The following is a 22,526-nucleotide window of genomic DNA, read 5'->3' on the forward strand; positions in this document are numbered from 1 at the left end:
AATTAAATTTTTTTTATTTGACTTCTCGATGGAATAATCGGTAGAATTCTGGATTAGTAAAACAATCAGATACTCTGGTCTTCTCAGCTACAAACTATAAATATCTAGAAGACTGAATATTCATTATCTCCGGTCAAGCACTGTAAAGGAGAAAAACAGTCTTTATAGCTGAAGAGGACTCAGGGATGCTGCATTCAACGGTTCCCAGTCAGCTTCTAAAAATGGACGCAGGGAGACGAACTCAGCGCCCAAAAAGGATGTTAATCATGACCACCAAGCACTTGTTGTGTTTATGGAACCAGGCTTTGAAGTGGAGTGTTTTCAGCAGTCGTGGGCCCACTCTCCTCATGCAGCGCTTTATTTGGAGGAGGCCTTTAATTAACACCCTCTCCATTAGGCCCACTGAGTCACGCCTGAGCCGAGTCGTGACACAAACTGCTGAGAAATGATCAGCGGTTGTACATGGATGGACGATTGTGGATGTCCAAACAATGGTCATCCGGGCCACAGTTTCTTGCTGGGTTTAATCATGGCAACTGATGAACTGACGAAGCTTCTTGGAAGACTGGAGCAAACTAGCAACATCCAGCAACCCAGCAACAAACGAGAGAAAACATGGGAGTAATAAATAATGACTTTGACCAGTTAATGGAGAAATGCCCTCTAACACTCAGTCAGATAAGAAAACTCACAGGCCAGTGGACATGTGGACCAGTAATCAGATCTCAGGTACAGACAAAATGAAATTAGCCCTCGTAAAAGCGTAGAAGTGCCTGCATGCCACGCTGTGGCCGTTTTCAGAGGGCGCTCCACCCTCTTATATAACGTCATACCAAAGATGAGTCATCATCATGGGACACGGAGGTTAAGCCTCCTGCAGCTCCCATAAACAGCAGCGCTGTGTTCATTTTAAATAAAATGTAAATAGAACAGTCCAAATTTGACCATTCATGTTATATCCTTTGATGACACTTCAGAGGAAGCAGACCATCCCTTGAGTACAATCTACGGTGTGGACATGGTCTGAAAGAGAACAAACATGTCTGATGGAACAAGGAAGCTATTTCTGTCAGTTTTTGTGAAGAAACTGCAGCTGTTTGTAAAGTGGACGGAACAAGAAAAACCTGAGGTATCACAATCCAACCAAACCAAACCCCGTTAACGATTTGCTAAATGTGTGAGGAAAGACACAGGAACAATGAGTGTGTGTTTATCAATGAATGGCCCGGCTTCGAGGGTCTGTGTGCACGGCGACGACACGAGAAAGTCCAGACGCAGTTTGTGACAAGGTTCAAGCTTTTAGAACATGCTGACGCTGACATATTTTGTCACAAGCGAGCACAAGCAAACACACACACACACACACACACACACACACACACACACACACACACACACACACACACACACACACACACACACACACACACACACACACACACACACACACACACACACACACACACACACACACACACACACACACACACACACGTACGTTACAGTAGGTCAAAGTCAACAAACGCTCTTAGGTAACTAGTTCCTCATCTGAAAGGTGTCATTTGTACAGGCGTGTGTGTGCTGCCACAGATAATAGGTCATCCATATAACACTGAGGTGATGCAGGCAGGCGATGACACAAATAAAAAAGCTAACAGGAAATTAGATGTATCCTGCACTTTGAGGTTACATCCCAACCCTCGCTCACAGAGAGTAATTGATTAACGTAGCTTTCCAAGACTCCTGCCCATGTCTCCTTCATTAAACATCCTATGTCTAAAGCCGGGTTGGACAGTGTAGATGTTTCACTCAGCATACAGGACCCCGTATTTTACTCACTTTCCACAGTTAAAGCCGGTGTACGGTGTACCTACAACACAGGGTCAACACCGATGCATGCCTATGGCGTAGGGTACGGCGTAGGGTACGGCGTAGGGTACCGGCGTAGGGTACGGCGTAGGGTACGGCGTAGGTGTCTCATTGGCTCAACAGAGAGTGACTGTTCCTTGCTTCAGCCAGCCTCACAAGTACACGTCTCCCTGCAGTGTTAATGTGTCTCCGATGCACCTGTGAACTTGTGAAACAGGACAGTTTTTGTTTGTTTGTTTGTTGGATCTAAAGGGTGTTTATTCGTGCCATGGGTTTTATCTACCCAACTACTACGATTACAGCAGCCCCCGGTTCGCTTTGCTCTATTGGTGCTGACGTCCATGAACATAATGGAGCCCACTGATCTGAGTTCTCGGTTTTTCATTTTTCCGATGCATCATTAAAGTGTTTGGGGTGAACTGGAGGACTACTACTCTGGCTAAATACGATAAGTTGTTTTGAGAGTGGGACTTCTCTGTTTCATTGACAGGTTGTTTGCCGTTGCTGGAGCAGGAAACATGTTCATTTGTTGGTGAAACAACCACATTTCTTGCCTTGACGCTATAAGAAACGATTCCACTAATTGAGGCACACACACACACACACACACACACACACACACACACACACACACACACACACACACACACACACACACACACACACACACACACACACACACACACACACACACACACACACACACACACACACACACCCTTTTCACTTCCTCTCCTTCTTAGTAAGCTGTATACGTCCATCAGCAAGTCTGGTTCCTCTCGATTCATCGCACTCTCATTGTTTGTCCCTTTTCTATTCTACTTCCTCCTCATACTTCTGCTTTCCCCACTGGTTACGTGCCGCGTGGTAGCGACTCTTTGGAGCTGTGGACGTTGAGAATGATGAAACTCTGCTGACCATCTAGCGATGACGCCTGTGTGTCCAGACATGAAAATGGGAAGACTGGGTGTGTGACCAACGTCTGGTCCTCAGCCATTGTCACGTTGAGAGCTCTTTTATGCAATGATTGCTGAAAACCCATTTTCACATGTTAATCCTTATTTATACTTGAAATCAAAGCATCAAATCATCCCTACACCTACAGTGAAGGGTCTACACCATAACCTACTGCGTAGCCTGATGTCAAAGACCCCTGCAGACCACCACAACTGTGATTGGATGTCTTGTTGCGTCAAGTGACTTTCCCAACTCTGAGTGGCAATTCCGTTTGCCAAGACAATATAACTTTCCGACAGGCGATTTGTGAACAGAGAATTCCGCCAACCTTGCATCGGTAACAGGATCCTCTCACTTTGTTGTTTTAATGAACAAAGGAAGAGATAACTGGCTTCATCACAGAACGTTGCAGAAGCATAAATGCTCACAGCGGCATAGGGCACCCCTGTAGGCTATGACACAGGCCGTGCGTCAGTTCAACGCAGAAGTACAAATCAGGCTTTAGGGTATTAATGGGTATTAACTTAAAGTGTCAACCCAAGAAAAGCAGTCTGAAAAGGTCCCCATGATTCATAATAACTTGGAATGACACCCCACCGCCAAGGTCCTATGAACACTCCTCTTCGAGAGGAAGTCATGCTATTGCTAAAACATTCGCTAACTCATACCCCAGTCAGTTTTCTTTCCCACCAAAGTCTCAAGTGGAGGCGAATCTTTTCACATTGAGGAAGTGAATGAGCGTCATTGTGGCTTTGCATGGGATTAGCCCATTTTAAAGCCCCTTAGCAAGATTTACCCACATTATTCACATTTCAACGGACATTCCCACCCACATACGACACATATATGCTAGCCAAAATCTAAATCCACGGCAATGAAAACAGGCGACATGAGGCTTACCAGGGGAGGAGAAAAAAAATCCAAGGTTCATTGCCTTCACTGAAGAGGAAGTATTGTATGAGCACAATGAGTGTATTGAACATACACAACCTAACCCTTAACCTCTAGTAATATTTAAGAAGGATGTGTGAAATTTTTTTTCCAGTCATTTGAAAAAGGATTTAAGATGGTTAAAAGATTAGTCATGAGTCACAATCTGTAAATGTGCTAGTGTCATTACTACTATTCCACAATCTTCGATAGTATCTGAGTATAGTACTAACATGGTTAAATGAGAAGAATCATGAATGAAGCAGCGCTACACAGACTATTGAGGCTTGTATCCATTTGCTACGGTAGTCTATGTGTCTTCTAATATTCCACACTCTTGGGTTGGCCCTGAAGTGTTTTGCCATCGTGAAGCGCTGATACGATTTCTTGAGCAAGGACAGATCTGAGAGCAGCTTTAAATGAGGATAAACTAGAGCAGCAACGTCTTTCCCAGTTACTTTATTGGACACATGTTGGTGTCGGCCTCCTGAACAGACAACAGACCTACTTCCAGTGTCGTGTTCCCAAATCCTTCATGGGCAGCGGTGTCGCCTCACTGTTATCATTCTGTCGATAATATGTATATAGCATTTGCCAGTAGTCCAAAGTTCATCAACTGTCATAGTGACAAGACCACTCACTGAGAAGCTGAAGTGTTTTCTTGACGATTTCTGTCACCTTCTTCACTGCATATTCAAACCATTGAAAGTACAATATAGGACTACTACACAACTTCTTCCATCAAAATGGCATATATTGTGCTTGTTGACTAAAATGTCAGCAACGATCCACTGACAATTATACCTCCTCCCACCCACCCTCCAGAATACCAACCTGTGGGAAGCAATGATAGCAGGTGGCAAAACAGATGACAAGAAAGGCCATTTGATTGCACTGCTGAGGCCCTTGAAAGAAAGCACTCCTGCTTTTGAGCAGCATCGTGGGGAGGGAGCTCAGGAAGGTGGGTGTTTGTTGGGGGGGGGTGGTTCTGGGCTGGCCTGACTGGCAGCTGGAGCAGTAGGAGGTGAGAGGTCATGCTGTGCCTATGCCCTTCACAATACAGGCAGGAGGGGAGTGGAGAGAGGTGCCCTAGGACCTGGCAGCCACGGGGGGGCTTTGTGGTCTGTTATCAAGGCTGTTCTACCACCAAAGATGCATCTCAGGGCTTAAACAAAAGATTTGTCTGTCTATATGTATGTGAGGCCACACATTTCCACTCACACTTTTTGTCCAACAGGTGTACATGAAGTTATGCCTGCGATGGCTATGACTAGCAAGAGCGAGTCTCACTACCACTGTCTGATGTTGCTTTTCCACTATACAGTCCCAGCACCACTTTCTTTTTCCCTGATTGGTATGTGCTGCACTTTTTGTGCCTTTTAATACCAGAGTAGACTCTAGTCATGCTAGAACGGTATAGTAAGTGACATTAGTATTCCCTGTTGAGTTTGATTTCCGACCCTGTGACCAAATAACCAATCCACTCCATTAAAACTCTTCTCATGAACTATATCAGTCCACTATTAGGGTGCAACATCCCGTGTGTGTTGTCCTTGTCTCTTTCGTATCTGTTGCCAATTAATGAGGCACATGAAATGTTACAAATCTAACCAAACCATCTGGTCACAAACAATATGACTTAGGGGTTCTTGTAAAACAGTGGTTGAACATGTTACTGTGGAAGAATAGGGCTTTTGAAATGTTGTTTTGAGACTCATCCTCTTGAACATCCTGCTATAGCATCAGCACTGAGGGGTCAGATTGGACCCCAGTTGGAAGAGCTACATTAAGCCGACATCTGCTGCGAGGACTTTGCACATTAAATGTTTGGATGCATGAGCACAAGATGTACCATGTACAGTAGAGCGGGACTGAAACTGCACTCTGGTGGTTTGGGCTATGTGAGTCTTCTGACAGTGAGTATATTTCATTCACAGGTCATTACATTTACATTGAAATCAAAAACATGACCTAAAACCAGCACCTACTCACCGTTAGGGCTGCAGAGCTCATGTCAAAGTATGACATGAAGGACCAGTTCTGGGTAATTTGTCTTTCATTTTAACAAATCCTGTCTGAAATTTCATAAGCCTGCATGGTATGTGCTTTTCCATGTTGCCAAAAAACAAAGAGATTAGCAATTAGGCAAGTATTGTATCCAAAGACGATTAATCCAAAGCCTTGTTCAGACCATTTCTCTTGGCATAGGCGTGGAGTACTGCCAGCACCCAGATATGCGGAGATCAACTAACAAGTAAAACTCTGACAGGACTCGAGGGAGGGTTTACCACTCACGGACAATCAAGGCTATATTGTGTACATTTGTTTTTTCACATGGAGTGGGTGTATGCTTTGTCTATAAAGGATTCTCTGATGGTGTAGGAGATTCCAGCGGAAGGAGAGGTCCTGCATGACATTAAACTGAAAGGGAAAAAATGTATAAATACAAGGAAGCCCTTTGAAACGGTGGAGTATGTACAATGAACAAATACAGAAGGAAACAGTCCACTGAGGACAGAGGTTAATGCTAAACAGGCTAGTACTACAGGCCGTATGTCTGGAGGCAGGTGGATCAACAGTGAAGTGTTTCCTCCTGGGCGCTGACAAACACAGCGGCCATTGTGGTCTGCAGCGAGGGGGAGGACCAGAGGAAATACGTGCTGCTGCTTCGGACTACGGCCAGAAAGTGAGGGGGCTTTAAAAGTGAGAGGTGTGAGGAGAAGAACAGAGACTAATGACAGTTTTCCACCACACAGTTCCAGCCTCGCCTCGGCTCGGCTCTTCGCGTCTTTTTTGGTTTTCTACTGGCAACAGCACCTGGTACCTACTTATATTTGGTACGCATCAGACATGTTCAACGAAAATGTGATGAGGAATAAAGAGCTGAATCTCTATCGCTGGTAGTACTGCCAGAAGACTCCTCTGTGGGTCAAAGGACGGCCCTCTGTCTGGAGTGACCAATCAGAGGACGGCCTTCTGCAAAGTAACATTTAGTACCAGCTTGGCTCGTTTAGAACCTCAGTGGAGGTGGTACTACAAATAAAGTACCAGGTTCCAGGCTCTATCGCCAGTGGAAACGCAACAAACCGGGGCAGAGTCGAGTCAGCCCCATAATGATCCACTGTGTGCCTGAGACTCTCCCAATCTGAAGAAGCAGCTCAGATATCATTAGATATAGTTGCTGAGAACATATGACAGGGTCACAGCAACAGAAAAAAAGGAAAGCGAGTAATTGATCCTTAACAGTGTCTCTTGTTGACCAAAGTTCTTCCTGTTTGTGTGACATGATAAGTGGATCGCTCCTCACGAGGGCCGTGACTGGTCGCTCACACTGAGGCCTTTGAAGAGCCATGATTGATTCATCAGAGCATCAAATAGGGACTTTCTAAGAACAAATAGCTGCTGTAGAGAGACGAAAAAGAGGCGACTTCCTTTCATTTGTGTTAGCATACTTACATACTGTAAATAACATTTAAAATAATGTATAATTTTCTTTCTACTTCACAATTTTGTGCCACTTAGTGTTGGTTTCACATAAAATCCCAATAAAACATATTGGTGTTTGGGGTATGAATAGCTGCAAGCTACTGTATGTGCATGAAATGGAACTAAACACACTCGTCACTTACTATTTTCAGACAGCACAGGGGTTGGTTGATGGAACCACAGGAACCTACTTTGAACTCATGATCCATGAGTCGGCATACCTTCCTACCGACACCTTCTTGATGAATTCATCTTACAACTTGGAAATAAGACAAATGTGCAGTCACTCACTCAGTATCATTTCTCTCACACAGGAAGTGTTTGTTACAGTGAAGTAACCATATTTACGCTGCACCGTTTTTCCTCACTGGCCATTACATAACATGGTGCAGCTCAACCGCCGGAGATTTATTACCTCGACTAGTGTGACCAGGGACAGTATGGATGAGTGGAAGGATGGTGTGAGGGCACGTACAGTGAGCAGAACCAACTAACCACAAAGAGGAAATATTTTCCGTATGTTTGGTCTCATTTACCACATGTTTGTGGTAAAAGATCCTGTTGCTTCTCGTCCGTCTGTTATTCATTTATTTATCACTTACGCCATAATTATGTAAGCTTAAGACAGGGTTGTGTTCAAGCAGGGAATGCGTAGCCATATGGAGGGCTTAGGTGTATGTGGGCCAGCATGAGGTTAATCTTTTCATCATATAATCTTGACACATATCCAGCCCTTAACCCCTTAACACTGAAGGTATCGTTGCTGATACATCCGCACTAGCATACTTTGGAGTACAATAATTATGGGATTATTTGCGCAGAAAACGGTTACTGAAACCTGAGAAGTTGTACTCAGTTCCCCTGCCTGGTGAGGAGAAGGAGAATACTAAATACTCCTAAGTATTTAATATAAACCCAATTAGAGTTGGAAAGTCCGACATTGGACGTCTGCTGCCATGTGACTGTGAAATACGCAGGAAACGCGATGCAATTAATAATAACACAGATATTGATCTCACAATTTCAAAAGGGGTTGCCTCTTGCAGGAAATCGTCAACAACAAGCGGTGCCCAGAAGGGGGATTAAACTGAGCTGCATTGCCACATAAATGCCAGCTAATCAGGTTTAGCACTTATGCTAATACCAAAAGGACTGCAAAGAGCCTGTGGGAAATTCACTTGCCATTCACAATAACCTCACTGCTAATTGTTAAATGTCGCACTGGAAGACAATATCAGCTTTAGGCCCGGATTAGCCTCTCAGACTATGCTAGCAACCTAACCCATCCCACGTTCTCACCCACACTGGCTAACGGCCACTGCAAAATACTTGGGAGTCTTTCACTGAGAACTTTATATCTGAACTTTGACAAACAATCAGATTCCATGAAAAGCTGACCTTAGTGTCAGAGTTCAATCTGTGCATCACATAAGGCTTTTATGATAAAGGAAATAAGAAATAATGAAGAATAATGAGATTAAAGTGGAATGTAAAGAGTAGAAAGATGACGATCAAGAATATAGACGCAAGTATGCTACATCAGAGAAAGAAAGATGACTTCAGGCAAAGAACAACAAACAACGACTCAAGAACCCTTCAAATATATGGATTTCGGGGGTGGGGGGATACATATGAGCAGCTTTGGCTGAGTAATCTATAGACCTGCAGCAAACACACAGTGGAGACAGACACGTTTATTGTCCACCCACCATCCAGATATAAATGGTGTTTAGAAAATCCATTTCTACAGTCTTTCCTCTGATAGCACAGTCCCATCTCAGCTGACCTCGGACTCACTCGCTCAAGGTCTTCCGATTCCTCTCTTTTTTTTTTAGGGGGGAATCAATTTTTTCTGTCAGCCTGGATGAGTTGTTCAGAAAGGAGCCACGAGTCTCTGAACAGCCTACGTGGTTCACCGGGCCACATCCTCTCTGCCTCCGCACGGGGAGAAAATAGATTCGGCGAGCAACACTGCGCAATGCTGAGGATGCCTGGCACTTACGCGCGCACACACACACGTTCCCCACGGCTGCAGGTGTACAAACCCCAGTCGGACAACTTAATTGCTGTTAATTACAAGTCATTGTGAATTGGATGTATTTATTTATAGTTACGTTATTTCTAAATAGTTTAGTTATTTCTAAATAAGACCAGAATTACAAGCAAAAGACTGTCAAATTGTACACTGATGCTCTGGACACGACAGTCGCTGCTGAAGAACCATAAGGATCCTCTCACTGAATGATGTTTGTAATTCTATCATTTCACAGCTGGTGTAATATATTTGTATATTCACTACCATTTTAAGATATTTATTACTTTATGTACAATTTTGTTTAGTTGTTCATTCATTTATTAATTCATACTTTTTTATTTCTACTGTAACACGATCGGTGTGGAGCACGGAACACAGTGAGAAACGATTTTTTGTATTTTCTAAAATGTAACGTTAAAAGAATCCAGTTTCCTTCAGTCAGCAGTGATACCATCTGTGTTAAAAGGTTGATAAATCTTATCATATGGAATCTTGTAGCAATAAATAGAAAATAAATAGCAATAAATAGAAAACTATGAGAATTGTCAATGAGCTGGCAGAAGTAAATAAACACCATGAGGCAATCACATGGGACAAACAGAATCCTCTTTCCTACCGGCAGCACGATGACAACATAATCAAATCTCGTGCCTGTTCTGCTACTTCTCATCCAAATGCTATTTTCATCTCTTCCCAGCGTCCTCCCAGGAAGGATGAGGCCAAGTAGGGGAAAAAAACAACACATAACACGTTGTAATTTGCCTTTCAGGTGTCCCCAGCACCTGTAATAGACCTGCTGGCTATATTTAGTCTGCATGGACTGTCAGCACACAGCCGCGTTGTACCCTTGAGAATCAGAGCAACGGATGTTGGTTGAGGCTACATGTTGGGTGGATGTATGTCATATGGGGAGCAGGCACATGAGAGCACAACACGTACAAACGGAACAAAAACATCTTTTTTTCCCACCATCTTCCTCGGTATCGTATCAAGAATATGTGATCGAAATTAATTCATACTCCAGGCCCATAGGTGGCGCTGAGAGACACCAAAAACAGAGGAGAGACGGTGGAGCAGCACAGAGCAAATACAACCGTCAAAAAGTAGATTTTTGACCCAAAAAAGTGAGCGGACAATGATGGTGATCTTGTTGCAGTTACCACAGTGACAAGATCCGCTCACCTGAAGTAAACAAACAAAACACAGAATAATCGATCTCAGAGTGCCAATGCTGTGTCAGCCGAGCAAGTTCAACCGTCCAATATGTGATCTTGCTGTAGTTACTACGGTAACAAGATCTGCTCACTTTATGTCACTGTCACTTGCAGACTGCAGAGAGATTCAACGTGGAGCTACGAGACAGACACAGAAGAAGAAACACTCAGGACGCACAATGGACTTGTACTGGTACATCAAGTATCTACTGGTACATCGGGTGTCTACTGGTACATCAGATGTACATCAGGTGTCTACTGGTACATCAGGTGTCTACTGGTGCATCAGATGTACATCAGGTGTCTACTGGTGCATCAGATGTACATCAGGTGTCTACTGGTGCATCAGATGTCTACTGGTAGATCAGGTGTCTACTGGTGCATCAGATGTACATCAGGTGTCTACTGGTACATCAGGTGTCTACTGGTGCATCAGATGTACATCAGGTGTCTACTGGTGCATCAGATGTACATCAGGTGTCTACTGGTACATCAGGTGTCTACTGGTGCATCAGATGTACATCAGGTGTCTACTGGTGCATCAGATGTACATCAGGTGTCTACTGGTGCATCAGATGTACATCAGGTGTCTACTGGTGCATCAGATGTCTACTGGTAGATCAGGTGTCTACTGGTGCATCAGATGTACATCAGGTGTCTACTGGTACATCAGGTGTACATCAGGTGTCTACTGGTACATCAGGTGTCTACTGGTACATCAGATGTACATCAGGTGTCTACTGGTGCATCAGATGTACATCAGGTGTCTACTGGTACATCAGGTGTCTACTGGTGCATCAGATGTACATCAGGTGTCTACTGGTGCATCAGATGTACATCAGGTGTCTACTGGTACATCAGGTGTACATCAGGTGTCTACTGGTGCATCAGATGTACATCAGGTGTCTACTGGTGCATCAGATGTCTACTGGTAGATCAGGTGTCTACTGGTGCATCAGATGTACATCAGGTGTCTACTGGTACATCAGGTGTCTACTGGTGCATCAGATGTACATCAGGTGTCTACTGGTGCATCAGATGTACATCAGGTGTCTACTGGTACATCAGGTGTACATCAGGTGTCTACTGGTGCATCAGATGTACATCAGGTGTCTACTGGTGCATCAGATGTACATCAGGTGTCTACTGGTACATCAGGTGTACATCAGGTGTCTACTGGTACATCAGGTGTCTACTGGTACATCAGATGTCTACTGGTAGATCAGGTGTCTACTGGTGCATCAGATGTACATCAGGTGTCTACTGGTACATCAGGTGTCTACTGGTACATCAGATGTACATCAGGTGTCTACTGGTACATCAGGTGTACATCAGGTGTCCACTGGTACATCAGGTGTCTACTGGTACATCAGGTGTACATCAGGTGTCTACTGGTGCATCAGATGTACATCAGGTGTCTACTGGTACATCAGGTGTACATCAGGTGTCTACTGGTACATCAGGTGTACATCAGGTGTCTACTGGTACATCAGGTGTCTACTGGTACATCAGATGTCTACTGGTAGATCAGGTGTCTACTGGTGCATCAGATGTACATCAGGTGTCTACTGGTACATCAGGTGTCTACTGGTACATCAGATGTACATCAGGTGTCTACTGGTACATCAGGTGTACATCAGGTGTCTACTGGTACATCAGGTGTACATCAGGTGTCTACTGGTACATCAGGTGTACATCAGGTGTCTACTGGTACATCAGGTGTACATCAGGTGTCTACTGGTACATCAGGTGTCTACTGGTACATCAGGTGTCTACTGGTACATCAGATGTACATCAGGTGTCTACTGGTACATCAGGTGTACATCAGGTGTCTACTGGTACATCAGGTGTCTACTGGTACATCAGATGTACATCAGGTGTCTACTGGTACATCAGGTGTACATCAGGTGTCTACTGGTACATCAGGTGTCTACAATTTGTGGTTGTATCAAAGGAGAAAAAAGAACAAAAGGACACACACATCCTAGAGAAGACTCAACCTAGGTGCCAATGTAGAAAACGTAAAAGTAGAGTTCGCTCACTAGATCCCGCTCCACAGATTTAATGTGAATATCACCACAGGATGTTTCAGGTCCTTCATCAGACTGAAAAATCTGTGACGTAATTCCTGATGGTTTTCTGTTGTTGTGTATTTACGTTCCAAGCAGAGAAGGAACAAACACAGAGACGTAGGACAGAAATTCAGTCTGCTTCCCAGTGAACGTGTTGTATAAGGCTGAGCTGGATACGACAGAAACAAGATGCTCGGGGAAAGGAAGGAGACAGAATCTGTGGAGGAGGTGAAAGGCCGGATGGGAATCCGAAGAGAGAATCCTCCTGAATTAGAGATAAGGTTTGCCCTCCTCCTGCAATTTTCATGAGCACGATCAAGTTTTTGGACGGTTACGTAGTAGAGCCAAGGGGACTGGAAGTTTCCCTTCCTGTCACTTCCTCACCTCTTCTGTCACTTGGTGCACAGAGGGGACACGCATGAACACGCATTCCTTTCCGGAATGCAGGTTGAGTGTAAACCCTGGGTTTGTTAATCGGAGTTACTGATAAGCCAAATTCAGATTTCAGCATCTGTGTCTAGAACTCCACAATTACAGCAATGGGCTGTTTCTGTGGTCCAGTGGTTAGTGGGTCTGTCTGTTAACACAATGAGCAAAAATACAGCTCTGAGTGCCTGATTTGTGTAACAAGGTATCTAGTGAGTATAACCTTTGCGAAACTGGGGTCTCTATCTCCAAAGCCTTCCCCAGGTGCTGTATTCCCAAAATGGTTGTATCAATCTATATTCCCATAGCACATGTAGGAAAGTCCCTGCCGTTGTTCCACATTTCCAACAGAGATTGTCAGGTAATAGACCGATCCTATGGCGTCTCGAGGGGGTAAAGTTTTTTTTTTCTATGTTTTTAATTTTTCATTTCATTTTACACATTGTGTAAACATTGTGTGCACAGGGTTACGGTGGATCCCAGGTATATGGTAACCCTAACCTTACATATTTATACCAGTCCAGAGTAATGCACACCTTCAAATTACAACCTAATATAAGAAGTGAATATTTCGTGACAGTTATACCATCTCCTCCTCTCATATCCTGTGGTTTCACAAGACAGTGTGAAAAAAGCGGTCCCATGCCCCCCCCCCACTTCCCCACTGTCATTATTAAGTCTCACAGAGTTTGTTGTAGTTAGTGCAGTAACAAGATCTGCTCATTCAGTCACTATCACTATCACTTCAGTCGCTATCTCTTTAAAACAACAGAGACAACCAGAGAAACAAACTGAGCGGCGGGATTCAATGCAGAGCATAAAGAAGAATAAACGCTCTCTACTCGACAACGTCGGGCAGCCACGTAGGCTACTACCTTAATTCAACGCAGAATCATAAATCCAAACTTTTGGCCTCATGTCCGCTGTTTGACAGCCAAAAAAAACGGCATGGAACTTTATATTTTCCGCTCTTGGGACACGTCTGCGTGCATTTCAATAAATAACAGATATCAGTTCCGACAATGAGCAATGTTGCTGAACCAATGTGTGCAGACGTGGATGTGCTGCGTGTCCGCTTAGCGCTGCATACGAGCATGTGATTCTGATGAGTCAAACAGGGTAGTAGCGAACACTCCGTGAATGAAGTGCACAGCATGAGTGTAGTGTGCATGTGTTGTAATTCAGCCGCTGGGAGTCCTTGTCCTGGTGGAAAGTGAACACCCCCTTCTCCTCGGAGCTGTTACTATCTTTAGCTCATTTCCGTCGTGTCTTGTCGCCTGTGTTCTCCTCTACAGCACTTAAATCTGGTATCTAACCCTCCAGGACATCCAATATCTTGAACTTCCCCTGCACAGGAAGCCAGGGGGGGGGGGGTAAGGGAGGGGGATATCTGTGTGAATGTAGACATGGACACACAGGACACACTGTACAAACGTGTGTGCGCCTCATTAGATTTACTCAACACACTCAGGAGGGAGCAGAAGAGCGCCACGCCAAGTGACGGACGGACAAACGAGCACAAAGGAAAATGACCCGCAGAGGAAATCTGACGTTAGAGGACACCTTGTCTGGTCAAACTGGCGTCACAGATATCGTCTGCAGGGACACGAGAGACGGCACAAGTAACCAAATCTAACCGTCTGGTATCTAATCACCTCTTTAACACACAGGGATTGTTTAGGAGACCAATTATATCACAAACAAAGTGTTGTTAATCAACTCTGATCTGACGAGTGAAGTGAATTTACAGTGTACATCATTTTCACTTTATTTATCCCGGAGGAAATAAGTGCATGAGTAGGTAAAAATACAGATGAAGAGGTAGAAATGTTTAAAAAAATAAATTCCTGAGCTGGGGAAGTCACCTGACACAAACAGCCCAATCACAGTTGTTCCCGTCTGTGGAGGTCCACGTAGCCACAACGACTAGCTGCATTTCCGGAGAGGAGACGTCAGCCTATGCTGAAGGTACGCCGTCGATTTTACGCAGATGCATAAATGGGGCTGAACTTAGACCCCGTCCACACAGACCAAAACCATCTGTTTCTCCTCCATCTTCCTCGGCAAGTCTGTGTTCGCCGAGCAAATTCAACCGGCCACAGCAGAGAGATTCAACACAGAACTACGAGACAGACCGACACAGTTGTTGTGAAAAGTCAGAGGTTGGGGGGGCGGGTTGTGACACCTGGATACGGAAAGTATGAGGAGACGAAGACGAGGACAGAGAATGAGAAGGTTTGAACAAAGACAGTCTCCAGTATCCATGTGGACGATGGACAGAACGATGGAGAACGTGTGCATACAACAAAGAGCCCCCACAGGACGCCACAGAGCGGTGGACAGCCACTGGGTGACGGTGTGCATGGGGGGGAACATCCCTCCAGGCCTCTGGTGAGTCCATCAAAGCTGTGTGATGTCAGTGGAGATGGAGCTCAGTCGCTGGCTGCAGCGCGCTGACGTGGTGTTTCTGTGTTCGTTTCAGGGAACTCCAGGGCTACGAGCACACACACGTACGGTACGTGCACGCACCTGAACAGACATGGGACAAAGTGGAGCATACTGGGGAAGAGTGAAGGAGAAATAATGCATCAGAGGAGAACGGCTCTAAATTAAGGACACAGAGGTCGGGGAGGTCAACGGAAACTGTTAGTGCTGGAACTTCCCCATCCGCCAGACCCCCCCCCCCCCACACACACACACACAGGCTTCGTCAGACTCTCTTACCCTGTCTTTCACCATTTCCTCCTACGCTTAGACCCATTAGAGCAATGGAGGGTAAAGATGGATGGAAGGAGGAAGGGAAAAGCACTGAGAGGAGAGAGAGAGATGGAGGAGGATGATGGTGATGGGAGCTGACGGGGGGAGTAGCACCGGGGGCTTCCCGCTCTGAACTGATCTAAACAGAAATGACCCTCAGACACACACATTCACACTCCCACTGACTTCTGTATGCACACAAATGGGGCGCACACACACACACACACACACACACGGCAAAGTCATACATCCAGTGACTAACGTACACGTGACCAAACATCCCGCTCATTCATACGTTTACATTCCCACTGCCTCAGCTGCACTCAGACACACACACACACCAGCTTGCAGCGAGTTGGTCGGTGAGTTAAACAGACATGCATTTCCAGTGAGTCTATTTTTAGAGCTGCGCTGGTCGCAGGGGCCCCAGGGGTCCGAGCACCACACGTGGATATCCACCGTTGAGATCTCTCTCTGGCTCCTCTGTCCCGCCGAGCACATGCCACCCCATTCAGCCGCGCTGGGCCGATTCATGCAGGGAGCAAAGAGCTCCTTCAGCAAAACGGGGGCAGAGGAGTAAAAATAGACACGTTATCCAGTTGAGTCCACACGAGTCCTGAGTCAAACATCCTTAACAAAACCAAGTTGGGCTCCTGTCAATGTTTGAACGCGGGAGCTCTTGTTGTTGTTGTTGTTGTTATGAAGGCTCCTCGCACACAATCACTTGCCACGTCCACACGGAGACGGAACAGTCCTAACAGTTCACACCTAAAAGTCACATCCAAGGCTGGTGTTTCATCTCCACCGACTCCATCTGATCTCACCCTGGACGAATACCAACGGACCCATCATCTACTGACGTTCTGTAGATGTAAACGACCACACCATGACGCTACCAGTGATGTATCCCGCGTCCCTGATAATGTCATTTTTTTCTAGTTTTTTTATTGTGGACCCATTGAATTTCCCAGGGACCCACTCAAATCACCACCTCTGGGTCCTGGGGACTCACTACTATATGTTGAAAAATCAATCACTGCACTACTTTTTTATATTTTTGTTCTATTTCTATTGTATTGTACATTGAGTGCTAGCTGAAGTATTATTTTTCTATTATTATTGTATTTTTTTCTATTATTGTTATTATTTTTGTCATCATATGGGATTCATAGTGGGTGCCGAATTACAAATTTCATTGTACAAGGAAGGCTGTTTCTGTGCACATGACAATAAACACATTGAATCCTTGAGTCTGTGGGCCACATGAATGTATGAAAGGTTCTATTGATGAAGCTGACAGACTGACGATGGAGTTAAATTCCCAGTTAAAGTTGAGTTTAAAAGCTGAAAAACATCCATGAAGTGATCAAGTCAAACACGGTCCACTCAGGGTTTTCCTGTTGAGTAAGATCACACCTTGTTCCTTCATTCAGCATTCGGCCCATCGAAAGCTCAAGTTATGAATGAATGAACGTCAGGCCGCTGAGTGTTGACAGGAATCTTGAACCGACAAATCTGACAGGGACATCCTCGATTGAAATGACTTCCACTTGGCCGGGTCCCATCAGTCCTCCCACGCGGTTGCCGCAGGCGACGGAGGACACTCACAAAGTAGGGCAACGTCACTTCATGTGCTTTACGTTTTCAAAAACCAAACAAAGACGGATCAGTGCATCCTGTACCGCTTCCCTCAAATCAGTGTGTGACTGTGCACAGTCTTTCAAACGTTCACATTCTGATTCACCTGCGTCACGTTTCTGCCCATTTCCCTGGGATCGGCGTTTGCGGAATAAGCCGATAACATTGACTCACATCCAGGATTTGATGTTGCAACAGGACGTGGACTTAGTGCGCCAGTTCAAGGCCGCGCCCCCGGTGTGCTCGCACAAAACGACGGCAATGGCCTGGAACTCTTAAAGGGGCATTCACAAGTTTTGTGGGTCAAAGTTTTTATTCGCTTTTAATACTTTGTGTTTCAACTTATGCTACTTTTACTTTTCTTTGTCATGCATTTTTCTGCAGTTTCATTTGCCGAAACACGTTCCAAACAAACTCCCTTGCTGAACATTACATCTTATCTCCTTATCTACACTCCCTGTTTCATTGACGCAGAGCTCATGGTCAAGTTACGACATCACTTGTAGCTCAGCTCTTTGCTAAGCTGTACGGTCGACATAAATTCAGACATTAGCTGAATGTCTCATTCGAGTGCCAAAACCAGACTGACAACATGTAAACAATAAACGATACTAAACAAACAAATCTTATTTTCCAGGCTTTGCAGACAAAAGTAGTGTACAGACATTAGAATCAAACAAGTGTTGAACTTGACGTGTCATTTCTTAACATGATTCGTAAAAATATTCTTGTAAATTGTGCAGCACATATGTAGTGTCTCTAAAGTCCAAGTCCAGGAGATGTTGACGGGATTATAGACCTGACAGACAAGTGTTGACTGCCACCTCCTGGTCATTGGTGGATGCGCACTTCAAACATTTCAGAATCAGAATCAGAAATAATGTATTCATCCCCAAGGGAACTTTAACTTGTTCGTCCATAACATAAAATTCTTTGGATGAGTAAATGTGACATGTGACACATGTGTTTTTGGTGGAACACTGGTTCACGCTTTTTAAGAGGAGCGAATGCATGAGGAACTCATAAACAACATCTGTGTGACCGTGCCCTTACCGGATCATTGTGAAGACCGCCGCCGAACTCGACGACATGTGGATCTGCAGACTGAGTGTGGGCCAACGGTGGACTGACCTGCAGACAGTAGTGATGGGAACAGTTCTTTTGCATGTAGTGAATCAGTAGAAAGAGGTCCGTTCAGTCAACGGTCGTTCACAGAATCGCTCACGAAGCACGTTTTCTTCCTCCAGTACACTCAGATTCGCTTTGTGGTTCATTTTCGTACTGCTGTGCAATGAACTAGCTTTGATTTCAGTGAGTGATTCGTGTCAGTCAACTTGTTCGCAGGGAATGAATCAGATTCACCTGCAGCAGTTCACGGCTGCACTCAGCTGGTGAACGGTGAAATGAACAGATCTTTTCAGTCAGTGATTCAGTATAGTTCCTTCACCCTAAAGATTCCTTCTTTCGAACAAATCGTTGGCGAATGTGTCAACACTATGACAAACTGAATCCAAATGAAATTTACAGACAGTTTGATAAAACTGAAAAGATGAACAAACTCAGTGTTCATCTGCATTCTGTTACCGAGGCCCAGGTGAAGTCTGAATCATGATTTAGGATTTGTGTCGACACATTTCTCTTTGAAAATACAACCGTCCCAAAGGTTCTCCTGAGCGGAACATGACGGCGATGGTGTTGTAGTTAGTGCGTCAGTTCCTGCAGTGAGTTTTGTTTTCACTGAATGATTCATGTCACTGGACTCGTTGGCAGGAAACGACCCAACCAATTAGTTCACTGCCACACTCAGCTGACCTGTGAAATGAACGAATCTTTTCAGCCAGTGAACGGGACAAAACGAGCACAGAGAACCAAGTCACCTGAATGGTGGAGGACCGAGGGTGGTGAAGGTGCGGTACTCGGGGGGGGATGTCAGTCACGTGGGGAGGGGGGTCCAGGGTCGACCTGTGGCCGTGCTGCTGCAGGACGTCCTGGTAGGATTTGGTGTCAAAATTGGTCCTCCACAGCAGCACCTGACCGACGAGGGGACAGGAACACACAAGGTCTCAGATGTCGGTGTGACTTCTTACAGGAGGTACCAGGGGAGTCGACACCAACCTGACTGTCTGTCCCCCCAGAGGCAAAGAGGTCTCCAGCCCGGGAGAAGACCACTGTGAGTACAGCACTCTGGAAAATGGACAGTTCCACGTACAGCTTTTCAAGATTTCGATTTGGACTTTGTTCCGCACAGCGCTGGTGAAAAAAGTTTTCTCTGGATTTTTCTATTTTAGATGTATTTGACATAATGTACGATATCCGTGTTTGACCTGAGATATGGTTGCATATTCTATTTGCTGTGCGTTGACCTATCATGGTGTTAGAAATTGGAAATTCCCATAAGATGAGTAAAGTTCTATCAATCTCAAGAATTCAAGGTTTTTATTTTGCATAAACTACCAGTTCAAGGCACAATTAAAAATTAAAAATAAAAATAATGAAAAAAATAGTAAAATAGTGTGTATAATGAGATGAGTTATGAACACTGTGTACATAACAGATTGTAAATTACACTAATAAACATGGGATATATTATTGGGAGATATTAATCAACAGTGAATACATCTTACATGTTGTGATGAAAGTGGAACCCCGATATACTACAACAGGAGGTTGTGAGCTGCTCTGTGGCGTCACCTTGTGTCCGTGAAGGGTATAGATGAGTCGCCCCTCCAGGAGGTCCAGGATCTTCACCGTGTGGTCGCTGGAGCCGCTGAGCAGGTAGTTGTTCGATGGGTGGAAGGAGAAGCTGTTGATTGCTGCGCTGTGAACTGAAACAACACAATCAGCCCCCCCCCACACACACACACACTTCAAACACACATCCACCTGTGGACGCCGCAGGTCCGCAAGACGCCTTCCCCCACAGCCTTGATACCTTGATAATGCTGGATCAGCTTGTTGGTCCTCAGATCCCAGATCTTCAGAGAATTGTCAGCTCCTGATGACGCGATGCAGGTGCCGCTTGTGTTGAAGTCAATGAATGTTGATGATCTGGAAGCAAAGAGACCCACATTCACGGCTGCTTAACGTCCCTCCGTCCCCTTGTTACCTCCGCCAAGAAGGTTGGGTTTTGTACCCCCAGTCCTAGCTTCTTCACGATGGCTCCTAGTAAAATATAGGATAGACTTCAAACCTCTTCTCCTCACCGATAAAGCCCTGGACGGTCAGGCTCCATCTTGCATGATGTTCACATATAAGACGTTTGTTGACAGAACCTAGACCTGCTAAACCCAGTATGGGTGGCAGAGCGTTCAGCTCCCAGGCTCCCGTCCTGTGGGAACCCTCTCTTAGTTTAAGAACAGACTTTGACAGAGCTGTCAACAACGATAAGTCTTTCTAAATGCTCAGGGGAGGGTTTGTGGCTCAAGGAACGTATTGATGGAGATAAAATAAGGTTAGTTACATTGATATTTGGTGGGAAAATATTGGGTGGAAATCCAAACAAGTGTCTTTACCCTCCATAGTCCGTGAAACGGTTGATGCACTCTTTGCTGGACGTGTCCCACAGTCTGATGGACCGATCGTCCCCGCAAGAAGCTATGAGCCGTCCATCGGGGGAAAACCTTACGAGTAGAAATCGCAGAGAAAATAGATCCGGTTACGCGCAGATGTTCTTTGATTCAAGCTACTAACGCCTTCCCCGTCTGCATACCTGGCACAGCGCACCCAGTTGGTGTGCTGGTTGAGCGAGTAGATGAAGCAGTGCCGGTGGACACTCCACACCTTCACCGACTTGTCGTCAGACGCCGTCACCAGCCTCTGGCCGTCGTGGGAGAAGGCGACACTGCGCACCGCAGCGGTATGCGCTCTGAACGCAGTTGAATCTCCTCTTCTTCAACAAACACAGAAACGTGCAGTTAATTCCGGGCTAGGGAAAGTTAAATCTCACTGTCAGCGTCAGTGCTAATAACAGATGTAAAAGAGAGCCTACAGAGACGGCGTCCACAGTCGAACAGTCCTGTCTTTGGACGACGACGCCACTAGGTCGTTGACGGGGGAGAACTGCACAGCAGTGATGGCGTCTTGATGGCCAACGAGGTGGAACGCCCTCTGAGCCTTGGGAGCCAGATTCCAGATCATCAGGCTCTTGTCCACCGATGCCGAGGCTGGAACGACACAGTGACTGCGTTGGTAAATGTTCAGTTTATGTCACAGCAGCTTGACGTACTAGCATATGTAAACGTATGTAAACAAAACAAAGGAAGTCTGTCATTATTATTTTTGTTCTATTATTGAAATGGAAAGCGGCATAAAGAAAAAGTACTTCTCAGAGTGCATGATTTGTGTAACAATGTAATGTAAAATGTTAAAGGCATGTTTTGATGAACAATGAATTTATTCGTGTGCATAAAACAAACATAGGACTATAATATTGGTGGAAATCACAATATGGGTGGAAGTTTGTGTTTTCATTTTACTTCAGTTTAAAAGCAAATCATGCTGAATGTCTAACTTGTCAGACAGGACAAGAAGAAATCAATAAATACAAATAAAACAAATAAAATAGTCAGCAATGCAGGATAATATGTCATTTGTCCCATGACAAAATGCAACAGACATGAAATAAGAGGAGACAACAAATGAGCTGGAGGTCATATTTGTCTGCTGTACAGTTGCAATCACTGTATGACTGTATGATCACTATGTAGTGAGACAAATACACTAAATAAACTGAGCAATATGATGCAAAGTATATATTGACATGCACTGGAGTATATGGGAACTTGGTGTCTTTTGTGTGATCATCTTTCTTCATGTGAGAGTAAAACAATACAACATGCACAGTCAACACACACTTGAATATGTGTAAAACTTGGAGTTGCAGCCGCAGTTACCCAATTGTTTGCCGCTCGGACTAAAGTCTATGCAGGTAACAGCATCTTGATGTCCCTTGAAGTGTCTTTCCAGGGCGGGGTCCTCCTGGGGGGACATGTCCCACAGGTCAGTGGCGCTTCCAGCCAATGGCGAGCAGACATAACAAGTTGAGCTAACACATAACGTCACTGATGACAACTGGTCATTGATCAATTATGTTTCATTAAAATAACAACAGGAGGGAATAAAACAAACAAGAATCGATCGCTG

At 45.0% G+C, this 22,526-nt stretch overlaps 1 protein-coding gene across 1 annotated transcript; it reads right to left on the minus strand.

Annotated features, from left to right (window-relative positions):
* Positions 1 to 15,421: 15,421 nt before the first annotated feature.
* LOC144740224 (uncharacterized) lies at positions 15,422 to 22,373 on the minus strand. Its single transcript, XM_078623077.1, has 11 exons — positions 22,277 to 22,373; positions 21,373 to 21,547; positions 21,094 to 21,273; positions 20,897 to 21,004; positions 20,317 to 20,432; positions 20,076 to 20,209; positions 19,500 to 19,568; positions 19,262 to 19,414; positions 18,438 to 18,515; positions 16,088 to 16,298; positions 15,422 to 15,483 (listed from the first exon to the last, which is right to left on the minus strand). The coding sequence occupies exons 1-11, from the start codon at positions 22,371 to 22,373 to the stop codon at positions 15,422 to 15,424; spliced, it is 1,383 nt and encodes a 460-aa protein (XP_078479203.1).
* Between the last annotated feature and the right edge of the window lie 153 nt (positions 22,374 to 22,526).

Source organism: Lampetra planeri, unplaced genomic scaffold, assembly GCF_965212315.1.
Source record: "Lampetra planeri unplaced genomic scaffold, kcLamPlan1.2.h2 scaffold_1978, whole genome shotgun sequence".
Taxonomy (NCBI): Eukaryota; Metazoa; Chordata; class Hyperoartia; order Petromyzontiformes; family Petromyzontidae; genus Lampetra; species Lampetra planeri.